The following is a 16,398-nucleotide window of genomic DNA, read 5'->3' on the forward strand; positions in this document are numbered from 1 at the left end:
GATGGATAGGGGATGGTAGGACAGATAACCACATTCCTCAACAGCCTGCCTCTTTTCTGCTGTAACGTTTACCTCTTCTTGTTACCTGTTTTCACTCTCTTTCTCGCCTTATCTTCAGACATGGAAGCAGAGTTTCACTCACCCATTATTCTAGGCTGCCACAGCCGTCCCTGCTGGTAATCTCAATCCTCTTCCTTTGCAGCAGAAACTTCACACGATACCCTACCAACCAGCCAGAAAGAGGACTGAGCAGACATTTCCACAGCTTTCTGCCGCATGGCCATGAACAAAAGCTTGGACACTTGAGCTCCTCTCTCCACAGAATAATAGGCCTCATCCTGAGTCAACATGCTGATGGGCTAGATTTCCCAGGTTGTTTGAGAGTGATCCTCTGCTGCCATGCTCTCTGCCAAATTATCTGGCCAGCTCTTTCGTCTGACCCTGTTTGCTGAAGCAGATGGTCACTGGTTTAGGGTTTGTTTCTGTTTTTTTGTCTGTTGTGTGTTTGAAGAGGCATCTGCAGTGGTCAGCACATGTGCCAGGATGCACTTCACTTTAAGCATCACACAGGACACACATCTGGCCATGGATGAGAAAACACTTTCTGCAGTGTGGCCTTAGTTTATTCACTTGTTTGTTTGTCTTACTGCAAAATGCTAATATTTAAGCAAAACCACAGTTTTCCACAGAAAATATTTATTTAAACGTGAAAAAATAATTTGGCTGTATAAAAGCAGCAAAAGGAAAAACAATAAGTTTTTTAACATTGAAAGATCTGATACCTATACAGTGCATCTAACCACAGTCTGCACAGAAGGTGCCCCTCAAAGGAGGAAAAGGGTTAATTTGACATTCCCACATCACTTAAAGCACTGGTGCCTGACCGTATTACACAGAAGGGCCACATGAACATCAGCACAACCTTGTGTGGAGCAAACAGATTCTACATATTTTAATAAGTCACCTGTACTGATTTATATTTTACGTTCAGCTTGTTTCATATGTATTTAGAGGGAAACAACCTATGTACACACTTGTGAAAACTAAAATGATGTAAACACGAAGACAAAATGTTAATGAATCGGCCAGTAATATATTATGTTGAAGCAGGCCACAGACCTTATGAAATGCTTTGGTGGGCCATGTACAGCAAGTGGGCTGTAGGCTGGGCACCCTGATCTAAAGGAATTATCTAAAAATACAAATGACTGAGCCCACTACTTCTTTTAATACCTTTAAACCAAATTCTGACTAAGGTCCTTACTCCATACTTATTCATGCAAATCTCTACTGACTTCATTAATAGTTTGCCCATGTCAGGGGTAAGTAAAACTTGAGTCAAAATCAAGACCTTTGTGTAGAGGGGGAGTGAACGCAGGATGATGAAGTAAGAAGCTACTTTTACCAAATACAAACCATTACCCAAAATTGAAAATGGAACAGGTTTGAAAATACTTGTAGTTTGATTTTTCCTCAATTTTTACATGCCTCTACACATATGACATCCATGCAGCACTAAAGTAGAGAAAACAGTTGTTACTCTTTCTCTAGCAAGAAGACAGACTGTAATAGCAATGATGAGACAAATCCTAAAGGTGCTTATTCAGTTTTACTCAGTTTGGGTGAAAGTTTCTGCTATGTGCATAAAACTTACAGCCTCGGGGAAGTATGTGTGTTTGGGAGGGTGGCTATTGCAGTTTTAAAGCAACTTTTGTGCCCTCCTATTCCCAGCTGCTGTCAGGGCCAAAATGGACTCAGGCACAATTTAGACAGCTCAGAGAGATGCTCTAAATTACTGCATCCTATCTAGGCCGCGTCCGAGGAACCGCACAAATAAGAGCTGCTCAGAGTCCTTCATGGTACTGAATGCTAAGGCCCCCACCCCCACTCCCTCCTGCCCTCAGCCCCATGCCTAACATGCACTGGAGATTGCAAGGGATACTGCATTAGATGGCATAGGCGTTCTTACACAATGCCTGCACCAGAGGAATGCTACTCTGGCTGGCTCACTAGCTTTTATGGACCCTGCACAATGCTATAGCAACATTCAGGGGGGCATAGTATTTAAGGCAATGGGAGATTTATCCAAGTAAGGAATAGGTGAATTCTAATTTGAATATAGATAGCAATGGATGAACTTCAAAAGTCCCATTTGCATTGTTTCACTGTATTAACTAGAGTTCTTGAGAAAATTTTTCTTCCCTGCAGAAAATTTCAACTTTTCAGCCAAATATCAAAAAGCCAAAACTTTTGGCCAAAACCCAAGCTTTCAAATGAAAAGTTCAAAATAAAAATTTTGATTTGGAAATGCTGCCATGGTACCTTGGTGGGATTTTAAGTTTGGCTGTCTCCTGGCCTCATTTTCTACTCTGGGCCAAGCTCCATAATGCCCCACGGTCTCCCCTGCTGCTGAGCTGTTATGGTGCATGACGGGAGATATAGTCCAGATGGGGAACTGGGCCCACAGAGGAAAACGGTGGCAGGAGACACCCAAACTTCAAATTCCATGAGGAAACATGGCATTTTCAAATTGAATTTTGTTGCTTTTTGGCCAATCTGAAAACTGCAATTTTTTTAATGAAAAATCAAATTTTTCCATAAAAAGCATGCACTTTTCATGAATAACTGTTTAGTTTAAAATCCAATTTTCTATTGAAAAAGTAAACAGAAAATTTTCAATCAGCCCTAGTACTAACCTAGAACCTGGTTGAAAACAACATATTAACACTTTTCAAACACAATTTGCCTGGCCAATGTAGATCAAATATAACCATTTTACAAACAGTTTCTCTCAACTCAAATTTTGTAAACGAATCTATCAAACAGTTTTGTCTGATCTGCACTGGGCAGAAAAACGGTCTTTAGATCATGTTAACATGTTTAAAATAGGTGAACGTCAAAAGTCTGATCTACACCTATCAGTGGTGTTCAGATAATAATTCACCCAATTTTCTCTTTCCATGTATCTCTTACAGATAAACAACCCTAAGAGAGAAGTGCAGGTTTCTAATGGAACTGTAGGCAGCTAAATGATTTCCAAAAAACCCTTTATTCAGCATTCTGAGGACTATGTCAGAGATCTCTCAAAGGAGATATAGTTGCATACGATCCACTTTCTTCTATTCTGTACTAATTCTCTTTGACAACTCAAGTCATAAAATTAGCATACCATGATACCAAATATTATTATTGCAATTCAATAGCCGTGTTCACAGAATTCTCAGAGCAAAGACTATGAATTGTTAAATTGCACACGTTAGGACATTTTATTCGTAAGTGATGATTCAAAAAAAAAAGAGAGAGACCTTATGAAATGTGAGCCTGCTGCAATGTTCATTACAAACTGCAATATGAAAAGTAGCCATACGGCAGGATAATTATTGCTTTAATGTAAAATTTTGCTCTACAAATTTTAGACGTGTGAAAGCACCCACTCACCTTCATCCAACAGAAGGGCACAATCTGGCCAACAATGAACTTCTTATGTACAGCGCACATAAGATGAAAAATATTAGTGTTACACACAGTGGGTCAGACCCTGGCCCTGCTGTGCTGCAAGGGGCTGGAAAGCTTGCTTAAATAGCTAGTAGGGATTCTATTGGCATAGAAGATCTTTATCCCGCCACAACCACCAAAACAGGAGAGGAATGGCTAAGGGTGTGAGCAAAGCACTTGCATGCCAGCAAGCCCCAGTTGTAGAATGGCTGCTCTAAAACTGTATTTGAGCAGCAGCAGTCCCAGAGACTGAGGAAGCATAAAGATGTTTTAAGACCACCTTTTCTCCCCCCCACTCTCCAGCTGCACTGCACAGACCTTTGGTGCAGCTGGAGAACTGGGTCAGTTTTCAAGTCAAAACTGTGTAAATTATATATTTTTTATTATATTATAATTTTTGCCAAATTCTAATCTACAAATTACCTCTGAAATGCAAACAGCATACTTTAGAGAAAACGGAATAGATTTTGATCTCACTACCACCACTGTAAATCCACTGAGATCAATGGAATTACTCCACATTTAGACTAATGTAACTGAGGTCAGAATCTGGCACAATTTCTTTGTAATCAGCAGCACCGGCTTAGTTTATAATAAGCACACGTCAAAAAACAATGTACATGCACAATGGTTGGAATGCTTTCTGGGGGTTTAATTAAACTTTAATTTTAACAAAGAATTACCTTATAGAACAGTGAATGAAACATTTCACATTTCAATATTATGTTTATGAAATTTCCACAAGGAAGAGTTGACACAAAGTGTTTTATGTAAACACTGCAAACTGCTTTATTAAACCAGAGTTTTGGGATCCGTTACATGTATTTTTCTTCTTTTAAATGACACTGTGGCATTTTAGAAATACAAGGTGGGTGAGGTAATATTTGTTATTAGACTAACTTCTGCTGTTGAGAGAAACAAGGATTCGAGCCACACAGAGCTCTTCTTCAGATCTATATTACATACACTGTGGCATTTTCACAGATTGCTAACTTCAAACATTTGCTTAAAAGAGGCAAAGTTGTCACAAAAAGATAAACTGAGGTCAACTTAAGCTTAATGGGGAACTTGAAGAACTGCAATGAGGTTTAGCAAAAGTCAGACAATTTGCTTGATGTACCCCAAAGTGCATGAAAAAACTACCATAGCGTATGTTGCTAAACATAAAGAAACTGGACATAGACATTAACATAATCACACATTGTGTTTCCCAAATCAGCCTAACAGAATAAAAAATAGACCAGTTCCTCTGCTGCTTTTTCTTTACAGTTTACAAGGCTATTACCTGAAAGTCATAGCAGTCCAAATTCTGGGAAATAAATGAGTTTTTGCTATCAACTTATATGCGGGCAGCATTTGGCCCATTGTAAAAGACCGATCAGAATTCCATCTCGGATTTAAAAAAAACAGGAAAATACCATGGGCCCAGTCCTGAGCCAGTATAAATTGACATAGCTGCATTGATTTAAATCCTTTACTGCAGATGAATCCAGGCAGTGAAGGACATTCAATAATGTATGAATTAATTTATTTGCAGCCTGTCTGGTCTCTCTATACTTTCTCTATGTTAGTCAAATATCAACTCTACTGCTGTGACATCTCCAGCCCTGGCTCCTGTGACGTCACTGGAAGACCTGACATTCCGGAGTCAGTTCTGGGCACATGTGTGGTGCCTATGTTTAGGGAAAGTCTTCAGACCACAATTGCAGGTTCTTGTCTCCCCAGGAAACTTTGCAGCGGAATCCAGAATAACTCCAGGGTCCAGATGCCCCAGGAATAGAACAGGGGGATCAGAAACCCAAAGAATAAACAATTGAATCAGTTGATTGCATACATTATTATTATACTATAAAAGTGTATCAAGGAAGGGCTTATGAAAGCTGATGACCCTCTTCTGGTCATTAATATTACTGGGTGATGTATGTACGGTTAGTAGGTAAAGAATTATGTATGTGTGTTGGAAATATGTTTCTCAAATGTGTTCAGACCAAAACAAGCACCTAAGTAGAACAAATAAACAAGTTAGTCATAGACTAGTTTGTCAGAGACACAGCAAAGTTGTTTTTCCTGTTTACATGCGTATCCGATGTAAATTGAGCAAGGTGAGGCCAGAGACAGAGACAATGGAAGTAGAGTAAAACCTGCCTGAGAGACCACCTGTCACAAGTGACTACTTGCAGACGTCACGGAACATCATCGCTCTCTGGTGTGCAAACCTTTGAAGAGAGACCATCTCTTACAAGTGACCACTTTTGCTCCCATGAGTGGTCACAACTGGCAGGTTTTACTGTACATTTGGATCTAAGGAAAACAAAGCAACCAAGTCAATCAAGAAAGCAAGTTAACCAGAGGATGAAAAAGGGGGTTGGCACTGGTACTCCGAAGAACGAGCAGCAGTGGAGAGAAACTTGGTCTGGGTTTATTTTTCAAAGAGTACATTTCTTCCATTTTATAGTTCAGAAAACTTTTGAAAGTGAACCCTGTTAGTTATCCATCAGTTAGGGAACAAAGGGGACAGCACCCTCTGATTCTATAAACGTTGGCTCCTCCTACCAGGAAGGGCTGGAGATGCTGTTAGCTTGATGTAAGTGAGAACACTGTTCAGGAAAAGACATAGCTTACTAGAATTATGTTTTAGGCATTAAAAATTGTTATTTTTGTTTTGTTTGTAACTGTATTGTTTCTTTTCCTCTTACTTAGTATCACTTAAATCTCTGCTCTTTAACAGTAAAACGTTTTTCTTAGTTTTACTATAAACCATTTCAGTGTTGTTACATTAAAGTAAAGAGGTCACGAGCTGTCAGCCCTGGGCCTGGTGGGACTGACAGCCTCAGCTCTGCCAGGTGCAGGGCTGACAGCCTGAGCCCCGTTAAATTAACCCCCACCCCCGTTTTTAATCTATAAGAAAGGGGGTCATGTTCAGAGGGTTACTGTGTGAACGGGGTTACCACTACAAAAAGTTTGAGAACCACTGGTAAAGAATGAGTCCTCAGCTAACCTCTCAGGATGGTGTGTGAATGGTCTCTTTGGAGGAAGCGAACGTAACTTCTACTGAGTGTCCAGTGAGAGGGACTGGATACTGCAGAGTGCAGTCTCTGTGGAACTCAAATTGGGGTTCACTGATTGTTACTTGCAAGGACGGTTGATACTGGCAGAGTCTTGAGGAGTTCGTTGGTGAGGTACACAGATTGGTGTGGCAGGGAGCCAACACAGTTTATGCCTCAGCACAGCTCTCCCTTGCGGAGGTAAAATGGTAACATGTTGGCTTATCATTCTGGGAGTCCTGGGAAGAGTATCACAGTGGAACACGGAGTTTGGAACAAGAGCCCAATCAGAAGCCACTGGGGCAGATTTTCTTTAGGAGTCACTGCTGCAAATTAGCCTGTTTTATAGGGTTCCCCTTCGCTCTACAGAGACATACCGACAGTGCTCCCAAACAGATGTAATCCGCATGGGATTTATCAAAGTCTGACAAATGACTGTCCATATTTTATTACCTTTGTTTCCAGCACCATAGAAACTTGAATAGAAGAGTCAAATATTTCTCTTTTACTGGCAACAATGGTGGAGTGGTACCAAAACCACTGCTATTATTATGTACTGGAGGGCCACAGCACTGGGCAAATCTATACAGCTGAGTTTCTTGAATCCAAAAATCTCCAAATTGGGAATGTTCTGAGTCTGATCTGGATTCAGATTTGCAGGTCGGGGCCACCTCCAACATATATTAAGGAAATATGATCCCTGTCCTTAGGACTGTTTATAAACTAATAAAGACACAAACCAAACATAACATAGTACATAATCAGTGCTAAAACGGACTGAGTGAATGGGGTCTTCCTAGAAGACTTAGTGCTTAAGGGGTCCAGCGATTTCCTAGGGGATAATCTTCTTCTCATTTAATCAAAACTACCTCCCTCTAGGCAACCCCATATAATAGACAGCAATAGTTTCCAAACAAAGGAGTGGAAGGGGTCCCTTCCTATGCAACCGTTATGATGAGCTGTTATGAAACATTCATGTAGGAAGGGCCTGATATTAGTCCCAATTTGATGTCCATAGGAGCTTTGTAATCGACTTCAACAGGATTGGGATCAAGTCCTAATTAGCCTCCTAAACCCAAATGCTTAACTTCCTCCACGACCTGCCTTTGGTCTTCCAGGCTTTGGAACGGATGATCCCAGAGTACTTTTGAATCCAGACCTCCTGTGTTACAGCACTACCACCAAACCCACAAATTCTCCCATGTACTTTGGGCATCATATTATTAAGCCTTACAGAAAAGATGCAGTGCGGAGTTTCTATAACGATGTTTCATAATTCAAGTCTACTGACATAAGCTGCATTCAACATTATTGCTTATCCTCAATTCAGACCCACCCTTCCCCCCACCCCCCGCAAACAAATGGCCAACAACAGCAGGAAGTAAAAAGAAAAAAAAAAGTTACAGACTGGTGGAAATGTCTCAATACAGCCACGTGACAGGCAACATCCAAGCTCCACATAATGAAATTCATAAACAAGCCAAAAAGCATATACCAGTTCACGAGTGGTTTCTGGATCACTAAACTTTTATTTAGTTCTCTCGTAGTTTGCTTTTTCATTATATGTGATTTTTGATCACTCCATTGCACTGCTGCATCCCACATCATGCCCTAAACCAAGAACACCATCGCATAAATTCTGCATACATCTCGCCCACTCTGATCCATGAGTAGGTGTTTTAAGAAAAGCTAGGTCAGGCGTGGTTTACCCTAAATGCAGCGTTATTCACAGGGGCTGGAATCAGACTTAAAACACCCTTGTACAGCCCTGGTGCTAACAGCATAAATCCAGTTGTTTTATGTGCATGTCTTTTTGGAGCTGGGATTTGAGTTTTTTCTTGACAGACAGAATAAAAGGAAGAGAAAAAGAAGGAGAGTTTCAGCCTTGGGAGAGGAGCTTATTTACTTTGCCTGCTACTGTGTCTTTGTTCTATACAAATCCAAAGCACATCAGCGATTCAGTAGTGGGTCCCAATGTGCAGGAACAGGGAGTCATGTAACAGCTGTAATTAGGCTCGGAATGGAACAGAAGCCCTTCATTTGGCATTCCCCTTCAGCAGGATGCATTTTGATCCCACTTAAATTTTCTGAGTTTGAAATTAACTCCCAGCAGAGCCCAACCTTTCAGAAAGTTAAATGTCCCACGGGCTGCTCATTTAAAATTTCATCTGCGATGGTTCCAGAGGATGAAAACGTGTAAGTAACGCCCAGCATGGCCCCACTGAAAATCATCTGAGGAAAGCACTAAGCATGTCGGAAATTAACTGGCCTGCTCCTCAGCCTGAGGGTTGGAAAGTCCACGTGCAGACATGAACCAGGTGAGCAGCAAACAATGAAATTGGGACTGGTAGTGAGAGACTATGCGCAGTCATGAGGAACAAAGAGTTAGCAACCTGGTGGAGAGCAGCCAAGGAACAGAGACAGAGGCATAGGAAGAAAAAGATAGGCTTTACACAAAAGAGACAGAGTATGCAACTGAAAACTAGAGAGGCACAGGGAGCGAAAAGAGAGCAGGCTTCTGGGCCCAGAGACTAAGAGGATGCCTGGGAGCAGAGCAGAGTGCAACGAAACATTCAAATCCTTTCCAATGTCTCCCATCCCTATTGTTCTAGCTAACAGGGATCTACTGAGCACATTAAACTTAGGGAATGATGTTCTGTTCTCCGCCTCTGTTCTCACTGACTTCAGTGTCAAGTAGTTGTGCACATCTGAAGGCAAAACTTGTCCCAGGAGAAGGGTCTACGGCTGGGGGGGGGGGGGGAGAGGTGGAAATAGAGAAATACTCCGGCATTTCTCAAACACACCATCTGAAATTCTAACAGGACGTCTGTGATACAAAATTTAAGGGAAATTTTTTTTGTTTATAGTCATACACAATCCAGTCTGTATGAAAAAACTGTGTTTCAAAGAGAGCCCTTACCATTATTACTGTTATCATCCACTAAGATAATTTCTTTGAGCAGGTGATGAGGAGTCCGGTCAATAGCAGAATGAATGGAGCGCAGAATCACTGAGAGGGCTTCGTTAACAAATATGAAAACAATGCTGACCTCAGGAAGGCTGTTGGGAAATGTGAGGTTTCTGCACCTGAAAATAAAATACAATAAATGTAAACTGCTGTAAGTTTCTGAGATCATTATAGCTGCGTCTATATTGTGATCGCTGGTGGGAGATTTCCCAAAACTGCCTGTGACCTAAACTTCAGATGATTCTCTCGACCTCTTGAAACTAAATCTGGCTGGAAATCATAGAAGAACAGAGATTCTCTTGGTATTTTAATATTTCTCCCCTCGCCCCATGACAAAAAGAAATCTCACAGGCAGGCAAAAATGAAAAATATGTTTTTATAAAACTAACTAAAAATATTTCCAGGTCCAGAAGAGGCTCAGTTTTAATTTTAAGCAAATTGGTTCACCCATCTCTAATAGTCACACCAAAAACAAGTTCACACAGCATCCACCACCATTAGTTCTTATGCATCAGTACAAGAAAGTAGCAGTTACGGTGGTATTTAGATTGACTGATCTCTCCTTGCAGTGTGATCCTTTGGCTACAGATCAAATCCTACTTTCCATAAGCCATTTCCTATTTCTGCTGATGTGTCTGCCCCTTCCTTCTACTCATAACAGGACTTTCGGTTGCAAGGATCAAATTGAAATGTATTCTTTTATTTTCTTTGATATTTCCAAAAGGCCTGAAAGAATGTCACACCTTTTTGAGCATCACTGCACTGCAGATAAAAAAAAACAAAACACCACAAATGTGGAGTGCCACTTATAATCAATTACGGTACCACTTGACTAACTACCTCGTCACTGAATGCTTGGTAGTTGCTCTATTCTCCAAAGCTTAATAATTTGCTTCCATGAGCTTCTGATTTGGGAAGAGGAGTGTTTTATGATGCTATATACCATGATCTTTCTGAGGAAATGACTCCGACAATTTTAGTCACACTGATCCTTACAACAGAATTTCACTGTACTTTGAAAATCACTGGTCACCTTTTTAGCAAGGGATCAGCTCAACATCTTATTACATGCCTGATCCTTTCAGGTGCCAAGTACCTGTAATTACCATTGGTTTCAGCTGGTATTACGTACGCCACCTCATAAGCACTCAGCTCCTTGCAGGATGGATCTCTAAGTATATGTAACTCCGCACACGCGCGCGCGCATACACAATTGAATGTGCAATTCTATACAAGCGATTAAGAGTGTATACAAATAACAGACTCCACAGAACTACATGCTCAAAATTGCATAGACATATTTAGAGGCTACTGAGCAGCAATGTTCCCTGTAAACTGTGTGGCTGCAGAGCAATCTTGAGCATATGCACAGGTCAGAAACCAGGTTATTCACTTCTCCTCTGTGATGCCCCAGCAGGGCCATCATGTGGTCCTTTAAGAACCTGCTGTGCTCACTGCTCGGCCAAGGTCAGGGCATGTGTGACTCCAACCTCCTTGCTGTGAGGGGAACGAAAGCGCTTCCGGTCTCAGAGACATGCTCACCCAGTCCTGATGGGGCCAAAGTACTGTGCACCCCCACCCCAGTGACTCAGCGGTCGCTGCTGCGGCGAGGCAGCCAGGGAGGGAACTGTGGCCTACTCCCTTTCTGGGAACAGCCGGCGGGGGCCTGAAACTCCCAGCCAAGGGGACTCCTGGCAGGGCTCCCAGTGCTGATGCTGCAGAGCAAATGGTGGGAACAGGGACTAGTGTGTGATATTGGGGAGGAGACACACCTACAAAGCCCTCACTACATACACCCCCCACCACCACCCAGACACGTGTAAGCTTACTCTAGGACAAAAATGTATTGCTCACTGGAGTTTGCAGCCCGCTCAGTAACAACAACAAAAAAAAAGAAAAAGAAATCAGACGGAAATTTGCTGACCAGATTCTGATCTCAGTTTCACCAATGTATACCCGGAGTGCATCTATTTCATTGATGCAACAGAGTGGAAATTGGTCTGTTTGAAAATTAGGCTCCAAATGAAGTACACTGTAAACAGTCCAACACACACTAAAATAATTATCAGCGTCAGCCGAGGAAGATGCTTTTGTTTTATCTACTATGTCAGTGTCTCCAACATATAGACAGAGATGTACAAACACATCATCATGGCATAACAAGCCAAAAGCGACAGTGATTCTTTCTTTCTGCTGTGTAGCTGTGGGAGTCGATTACCAGCGATACTGTAGCACAGAGAGAGAAATGAAGAAGAAACAGCACCAACAAAATATAGCAAAAGACTTTGCTTAACAGACAAAAAAAGAACAGTTTGATTTGGTGAAGAATATTTTCAAAGCCAATGAACAAGTGCTGAAAACAACAAGTTTAAAAATAAAGCCTTAATCAGACTCAATAGTGACTTTCTCTCTCCAATGCCAGTTGGATGAAGACTTATTGCCGTTTTGTGAAACTCACTGAAAATACAGCTTTGCTGAAGACTACAGTTAGTTCATCCGTTAAACCAGCAAAACTTAAAAAAAAAAAAAAAAAGTTGCAGCCCTTTCATAAACTCATACAGACCAGAATCTCCAAACTGAATTCCTGCTTCCCCCTTTTCTCTCTCTCCCGTAAGAGATAGAGAGTTGGGACTTATTTTTTCCTGGCTATATTTGTTTACACTTTTTCAAATTAATCTCACTGGGGCTGATCCTCCATTGCCTAGCACCTTGGACAGTCATTTATATCAATGTAAAGTACATGCAAACTGACTGCCATAGTGACTCAGTAGCATTTTACATTCATTTTGTGCTGGTGTAAGTGACTAGAGAGCATGCAGGGAACGGAGAATCTGGCCACAATTGTTTCCAGTCCCTTTTGCATTAATTCTTTTCCCATCACTGATGTATTCTGGCATCTTAAAAGGAGTTCATGATTTTTTTTTCCATTCAGGCCCATGAGTGGTTTTCACTTCCAGAAGGAATCCACTTCCCTTTTTTAATGTTCAAGGCCCCTAAGAAAATACGTTTCCCTTCTATATTGTTTACATTGGGCATTCATGTCCGAGAGAAAGCGAGAGAAAGAATGACCTATTTATTTCACTTACAAACTGGATTTGGACCTAAATATCCAGGAAACAAGGCATTTATACACTTGCACATCTATCACTATCCTATTCTTTGGGGAATTTTATTCAGTAAGAAACACAGCATAATTCAAGCTATGAACCACCAAGTAAAAGGCGTGGGGATGGTTAAAATGTACACTGAGGAGCATATGTATGGGAGGGTATGACATGCTCAAAACCTTGGGACCAATAAGCTCTAAGAACAGAGTGATCACAACACAGCAAGTAAGAACTTCTGAATTCTAATGCTAATTCTGTCTCTGACTTACGTGGCCTTGGGCAAGATACTTAACATGCCTATGGCCCACATTCCCTATTTGGAAAGTGGAGCTAACACCAGTAACCCTTCTCACAGGGGCAATGTCTACACTGCAGTTAGACACTTCCAGCTCGCCTGTGCCACCAGATTCGGGCTCGCGTGGATTGGGCTGAGGGGCTGATTAATTGCAGTGTAGACTTCCGAACTTGGGCTGCAGCCTGAGCTCTGGGACCCTCCACATCATAGGGTCCCCGAGCCCAGGTGTCTACATTTACAATTAAACAACCTTGCAGCCCAAGCCCCACAAGTCCGAGTCAGCTGACACAAGCCAGCTGCGGGTTTTTAATTGCACTATAGACAAACCCTTAGTAGTTACTGTAAAGCTAATGTAACTGTTGCCATGGTTATCAGAAATTTACAGAAATTTCTAACATTCTATTTCCAGCACAACTCTTGTAAGCAGGGGAGAGGATACATGATGATTCTTCTTAAGAATCTTTGCACATAAAGAAAATCTATCCAGCCAGGCACGTACAATAGTGGTAATAAAGTTCACTCAGACACAGTAAAATCAGTATCAGAGGGTTTCGGAGTAGCAGCCGTGTTAGTCTGTATTCGCAAAAAGAAAAGGAGGACTAAACTGCTTAGTCTCTAAGGTACCACTAGTACTCCTTTTCTTAGTATCAGAGGGGCAGCCGTGTTAGTCTGTATTCACAAACAACAAGGAGCCCGGAGGCACCTTAAAGTCTAACAGATTTATTTGGGCATAAGCTTTCGTGGGTTAAAAAAAGCTTATGCCCAAATAAATCTGTTAGTCTTTAAGGTGCCACCGGACTCCTTGTTGTTAGTAAAAATCAGTGTCCCTGTTCTGTGTTCTAGCCACTGGATCGCACTGCCTTAGCAACAGTACTTTTCTACAGGATGATAAATGGCATATTATTAGTACTGAGAAAAAATTCAGCATGGGTGCAGACACCGGGGTGGAGAGGGAGAGAGAGCCAAAGGGTGTGGATGGTTTTAGACCTCCCAAAAATGTAGGGATTACATTCATAAATAAAGGAAACACTACATATGGACCAGAAGTTCATTTATCTCACTGGATTAAAAGAGGACAAACATAGTTATGGCACAAAACTATACCTGGAAGCAACATTAAACAGCTATTATTTTATTACTTTTTAACTCTAGCCTTCCCAAATAAAAAAAAAAAGTCGTCTATATGCCCTTGTTCAGAAGTGATGAATCTCTATGATGACCAAATGGAAGGGTGAATGATTTCTGATAAAATAAGAACTGATGCAAATCACAGACTGAACCAGAACTGTTTTCATATCTTGGGAAAGATTCAAATTGGTTATCATCCAGAACTGCAAAGCTAAGTCAGAATTACTGACAAATAGCCTGTTCTCGTGGGCTATCTGGGGAAGTACAAAAAATCTTGGTCATATGCGAATAACTCTGCTAGCACATGGTTTAGAGAACTTGATGTCCGGTCCTAATTTTTGACAGTGAATAAACAAAGATGGGTATACAATTACTTGTGTGACTAATTTGTATACACAGTTACCATAACTGTATAATTAAATAAGGCCAACACTTGTGATATCACAGTTTAGAAAAGCAGGGCTTAAAATAATTTTAAAATAAGAAAAGATAAGCAGTCAGAGAAACTGTGGCTGATAATTAGATACAAATTCAGGGGAGAACAAAAATAATTAGTTTTTGGACATTTGAACTTCTAATGCTATAGATTTAATTGTAACTGACCGATTCTTATTCTTTTAAATAAAAGCTGCTCTTGCACACAACACTAAGCCATAACATTCCTTCCTCTCATCCACCCCCCATGTAAAAGTCAAACCTTTCTCACAAAAGATAAAAACAGACCCTTCTGTTAGTGAAACAATGGCAGTAGCTAATAAGATGGGAGTTGATGGTCTCAAACTTTTATTGATCTACATGAACACGTATAGAACTCATGCAAAAATTGTTAACCTCATTTTATTATGCACCAGGGACTATTCTTGGTACTTCATAACATAAATGCATGCCAAGCAAAAGAATCATAACATAGTCATAGAGACCAGATGTATTAAGAAAAGCAAATTGTCTGCTGTTGTTGAAGTAAAAATTCGCCTTTCAGTCAAAGGAGATGATGGGCAAGATCAAGAATCAAAATGCACCTGAATAAACTCAACCTGCAGTACAATCCATTACTCACCTTGAATATACAACACCTTGAAGACTGCAGCTCTGTGCTGCCAGTCAAACACATTTTTTGGAGCCACTATTTCTACAGGGAATGGGGTAGGCAGATAGGAAAAACTAAAGCAAAAACAGGAATGATATAAAGGTGGTCACTGAACCAGTGCAAACCGCCGACTGCTGAAACCAACAGAGTCTGCATGCAGGCGACACTGAGCCAGTCAGTGAGACAACAAGGGGGAAAAAATGAATGAAGGATAGTTGCAGGAGTGGAGTAAAGACGACCAAGGAAATACTCAAGCAAAAAAATAAACACTAAATATTTGACCAGACAGAGGAATTCTAAGGCAGAAATTCTATGACTAAATACTGTTTAAACAACTCATTCGTCATTGAGGGCCAGACTGAGATACTCTTACTCGCACTGAGAAGCGCTTTACACTGGAAATTGTCCCAATGACTTGACCCGGACTACATGTGAAATAAAGTGCTTCTCCGTTTGAGTAAGAGTACCCGATAATAAAATATTGGGACAGATTTATCGAACAGAGTGGATTCTTGGCCAGATTTAGACCTGGTTTAAGCTAAGAAACTGGCCTGGCATAAGCATGCAGATTTGGGCCTGGTGTAAGCAAAATGACAGCACCAGAAGTCTGCAGGCCAGACTAAGCTGTGATGTGAATGTTGGTGTAAGGACCATGTCGGATGTAAGGTGTTCAGAAAAATTGGAGTAAGTGGGAGTGCAGCAGTCACTGTTGAAACACATTTCCAACCGTTAGAACCACTGCAGTTATTCCTTAGGTTCGCAACAGGAAATAACTCTGGTATTTTGGGGCCCACACTCCAGTTAGTTGCTTTTCCTGCTGCCCTCACTCCATTTTAAGCCTCCAAATGAGTAAGATACATCCATTTTGCAAACTCATTGCCTACCAGTTTGGGGCAAGTTGTATTACGATACCACTTATACTTATTTTCCGGAAATCTTTCACCAAGAATCTCTTGCCACCATTTATATTACCAATGAATTTGGCTTTCAACTACAATATATTTTCAGTTTTCTCCTGAACTTATACAACAGCTGGGACACTGGCAGCTCTCTCTGGATACATGATACCTTGCCAAGATTGTAGAATCCAGAAAAGCAATTGATGTATCTTGACAAATAATATATACCTTACACAGTTTGCCATGTTGTCATTATGTTTGCACTACCTTTCATCTCTTGCCTTCTGGCATTCTACCACAGATCCCTACCAAACTCAGAAGTGTGGTTATACTGTAGGTAAAAGACTAGGGACAAATTCATTCACTGATGGTGCA

At 41.0% G+C, this 16,398-nt stretch overlaps 1 protein-coding gene across 6 annotated transcripts in view; it reads right to left on the reverse strand.

The window, feature by feature from the left end:
- Positions 1–16,398, reverse strand: part of GALNT18 (polypeptide N-acetylgalactosaminyltransferase 18) — a 382,178-nt gene that overhangs the window by 179,614 nt on the left and 186,166 nt on the right. For all 6 annotated transcript variants that reach the window (XM_084630739.1, XM_084630740.1, XM_084630741.1 and 3 more), the window contains exon 3: positions 9,460–9,626. In XM_084630739.1, coding sequence (XP_084486865.1) covers positions 9,460–9,626 — 167 coding nt within the window. The remainder of the gene's footprint in view (positions 1–9,459; positions 9,627–16,398) is intronic.

This window comes from Lepidochelys olivacea, assembly GCF_965140295.1.
Source record: "Lepidochelys olivacea isolate rLepOli2 genome assembly, chromosome: 6".
Lineage (NCBI taxonomy): Eukaryota > Metazoa > Chordata > Testudines > Cheloniidae > Lepidochelys > Lepidochelys olivacea.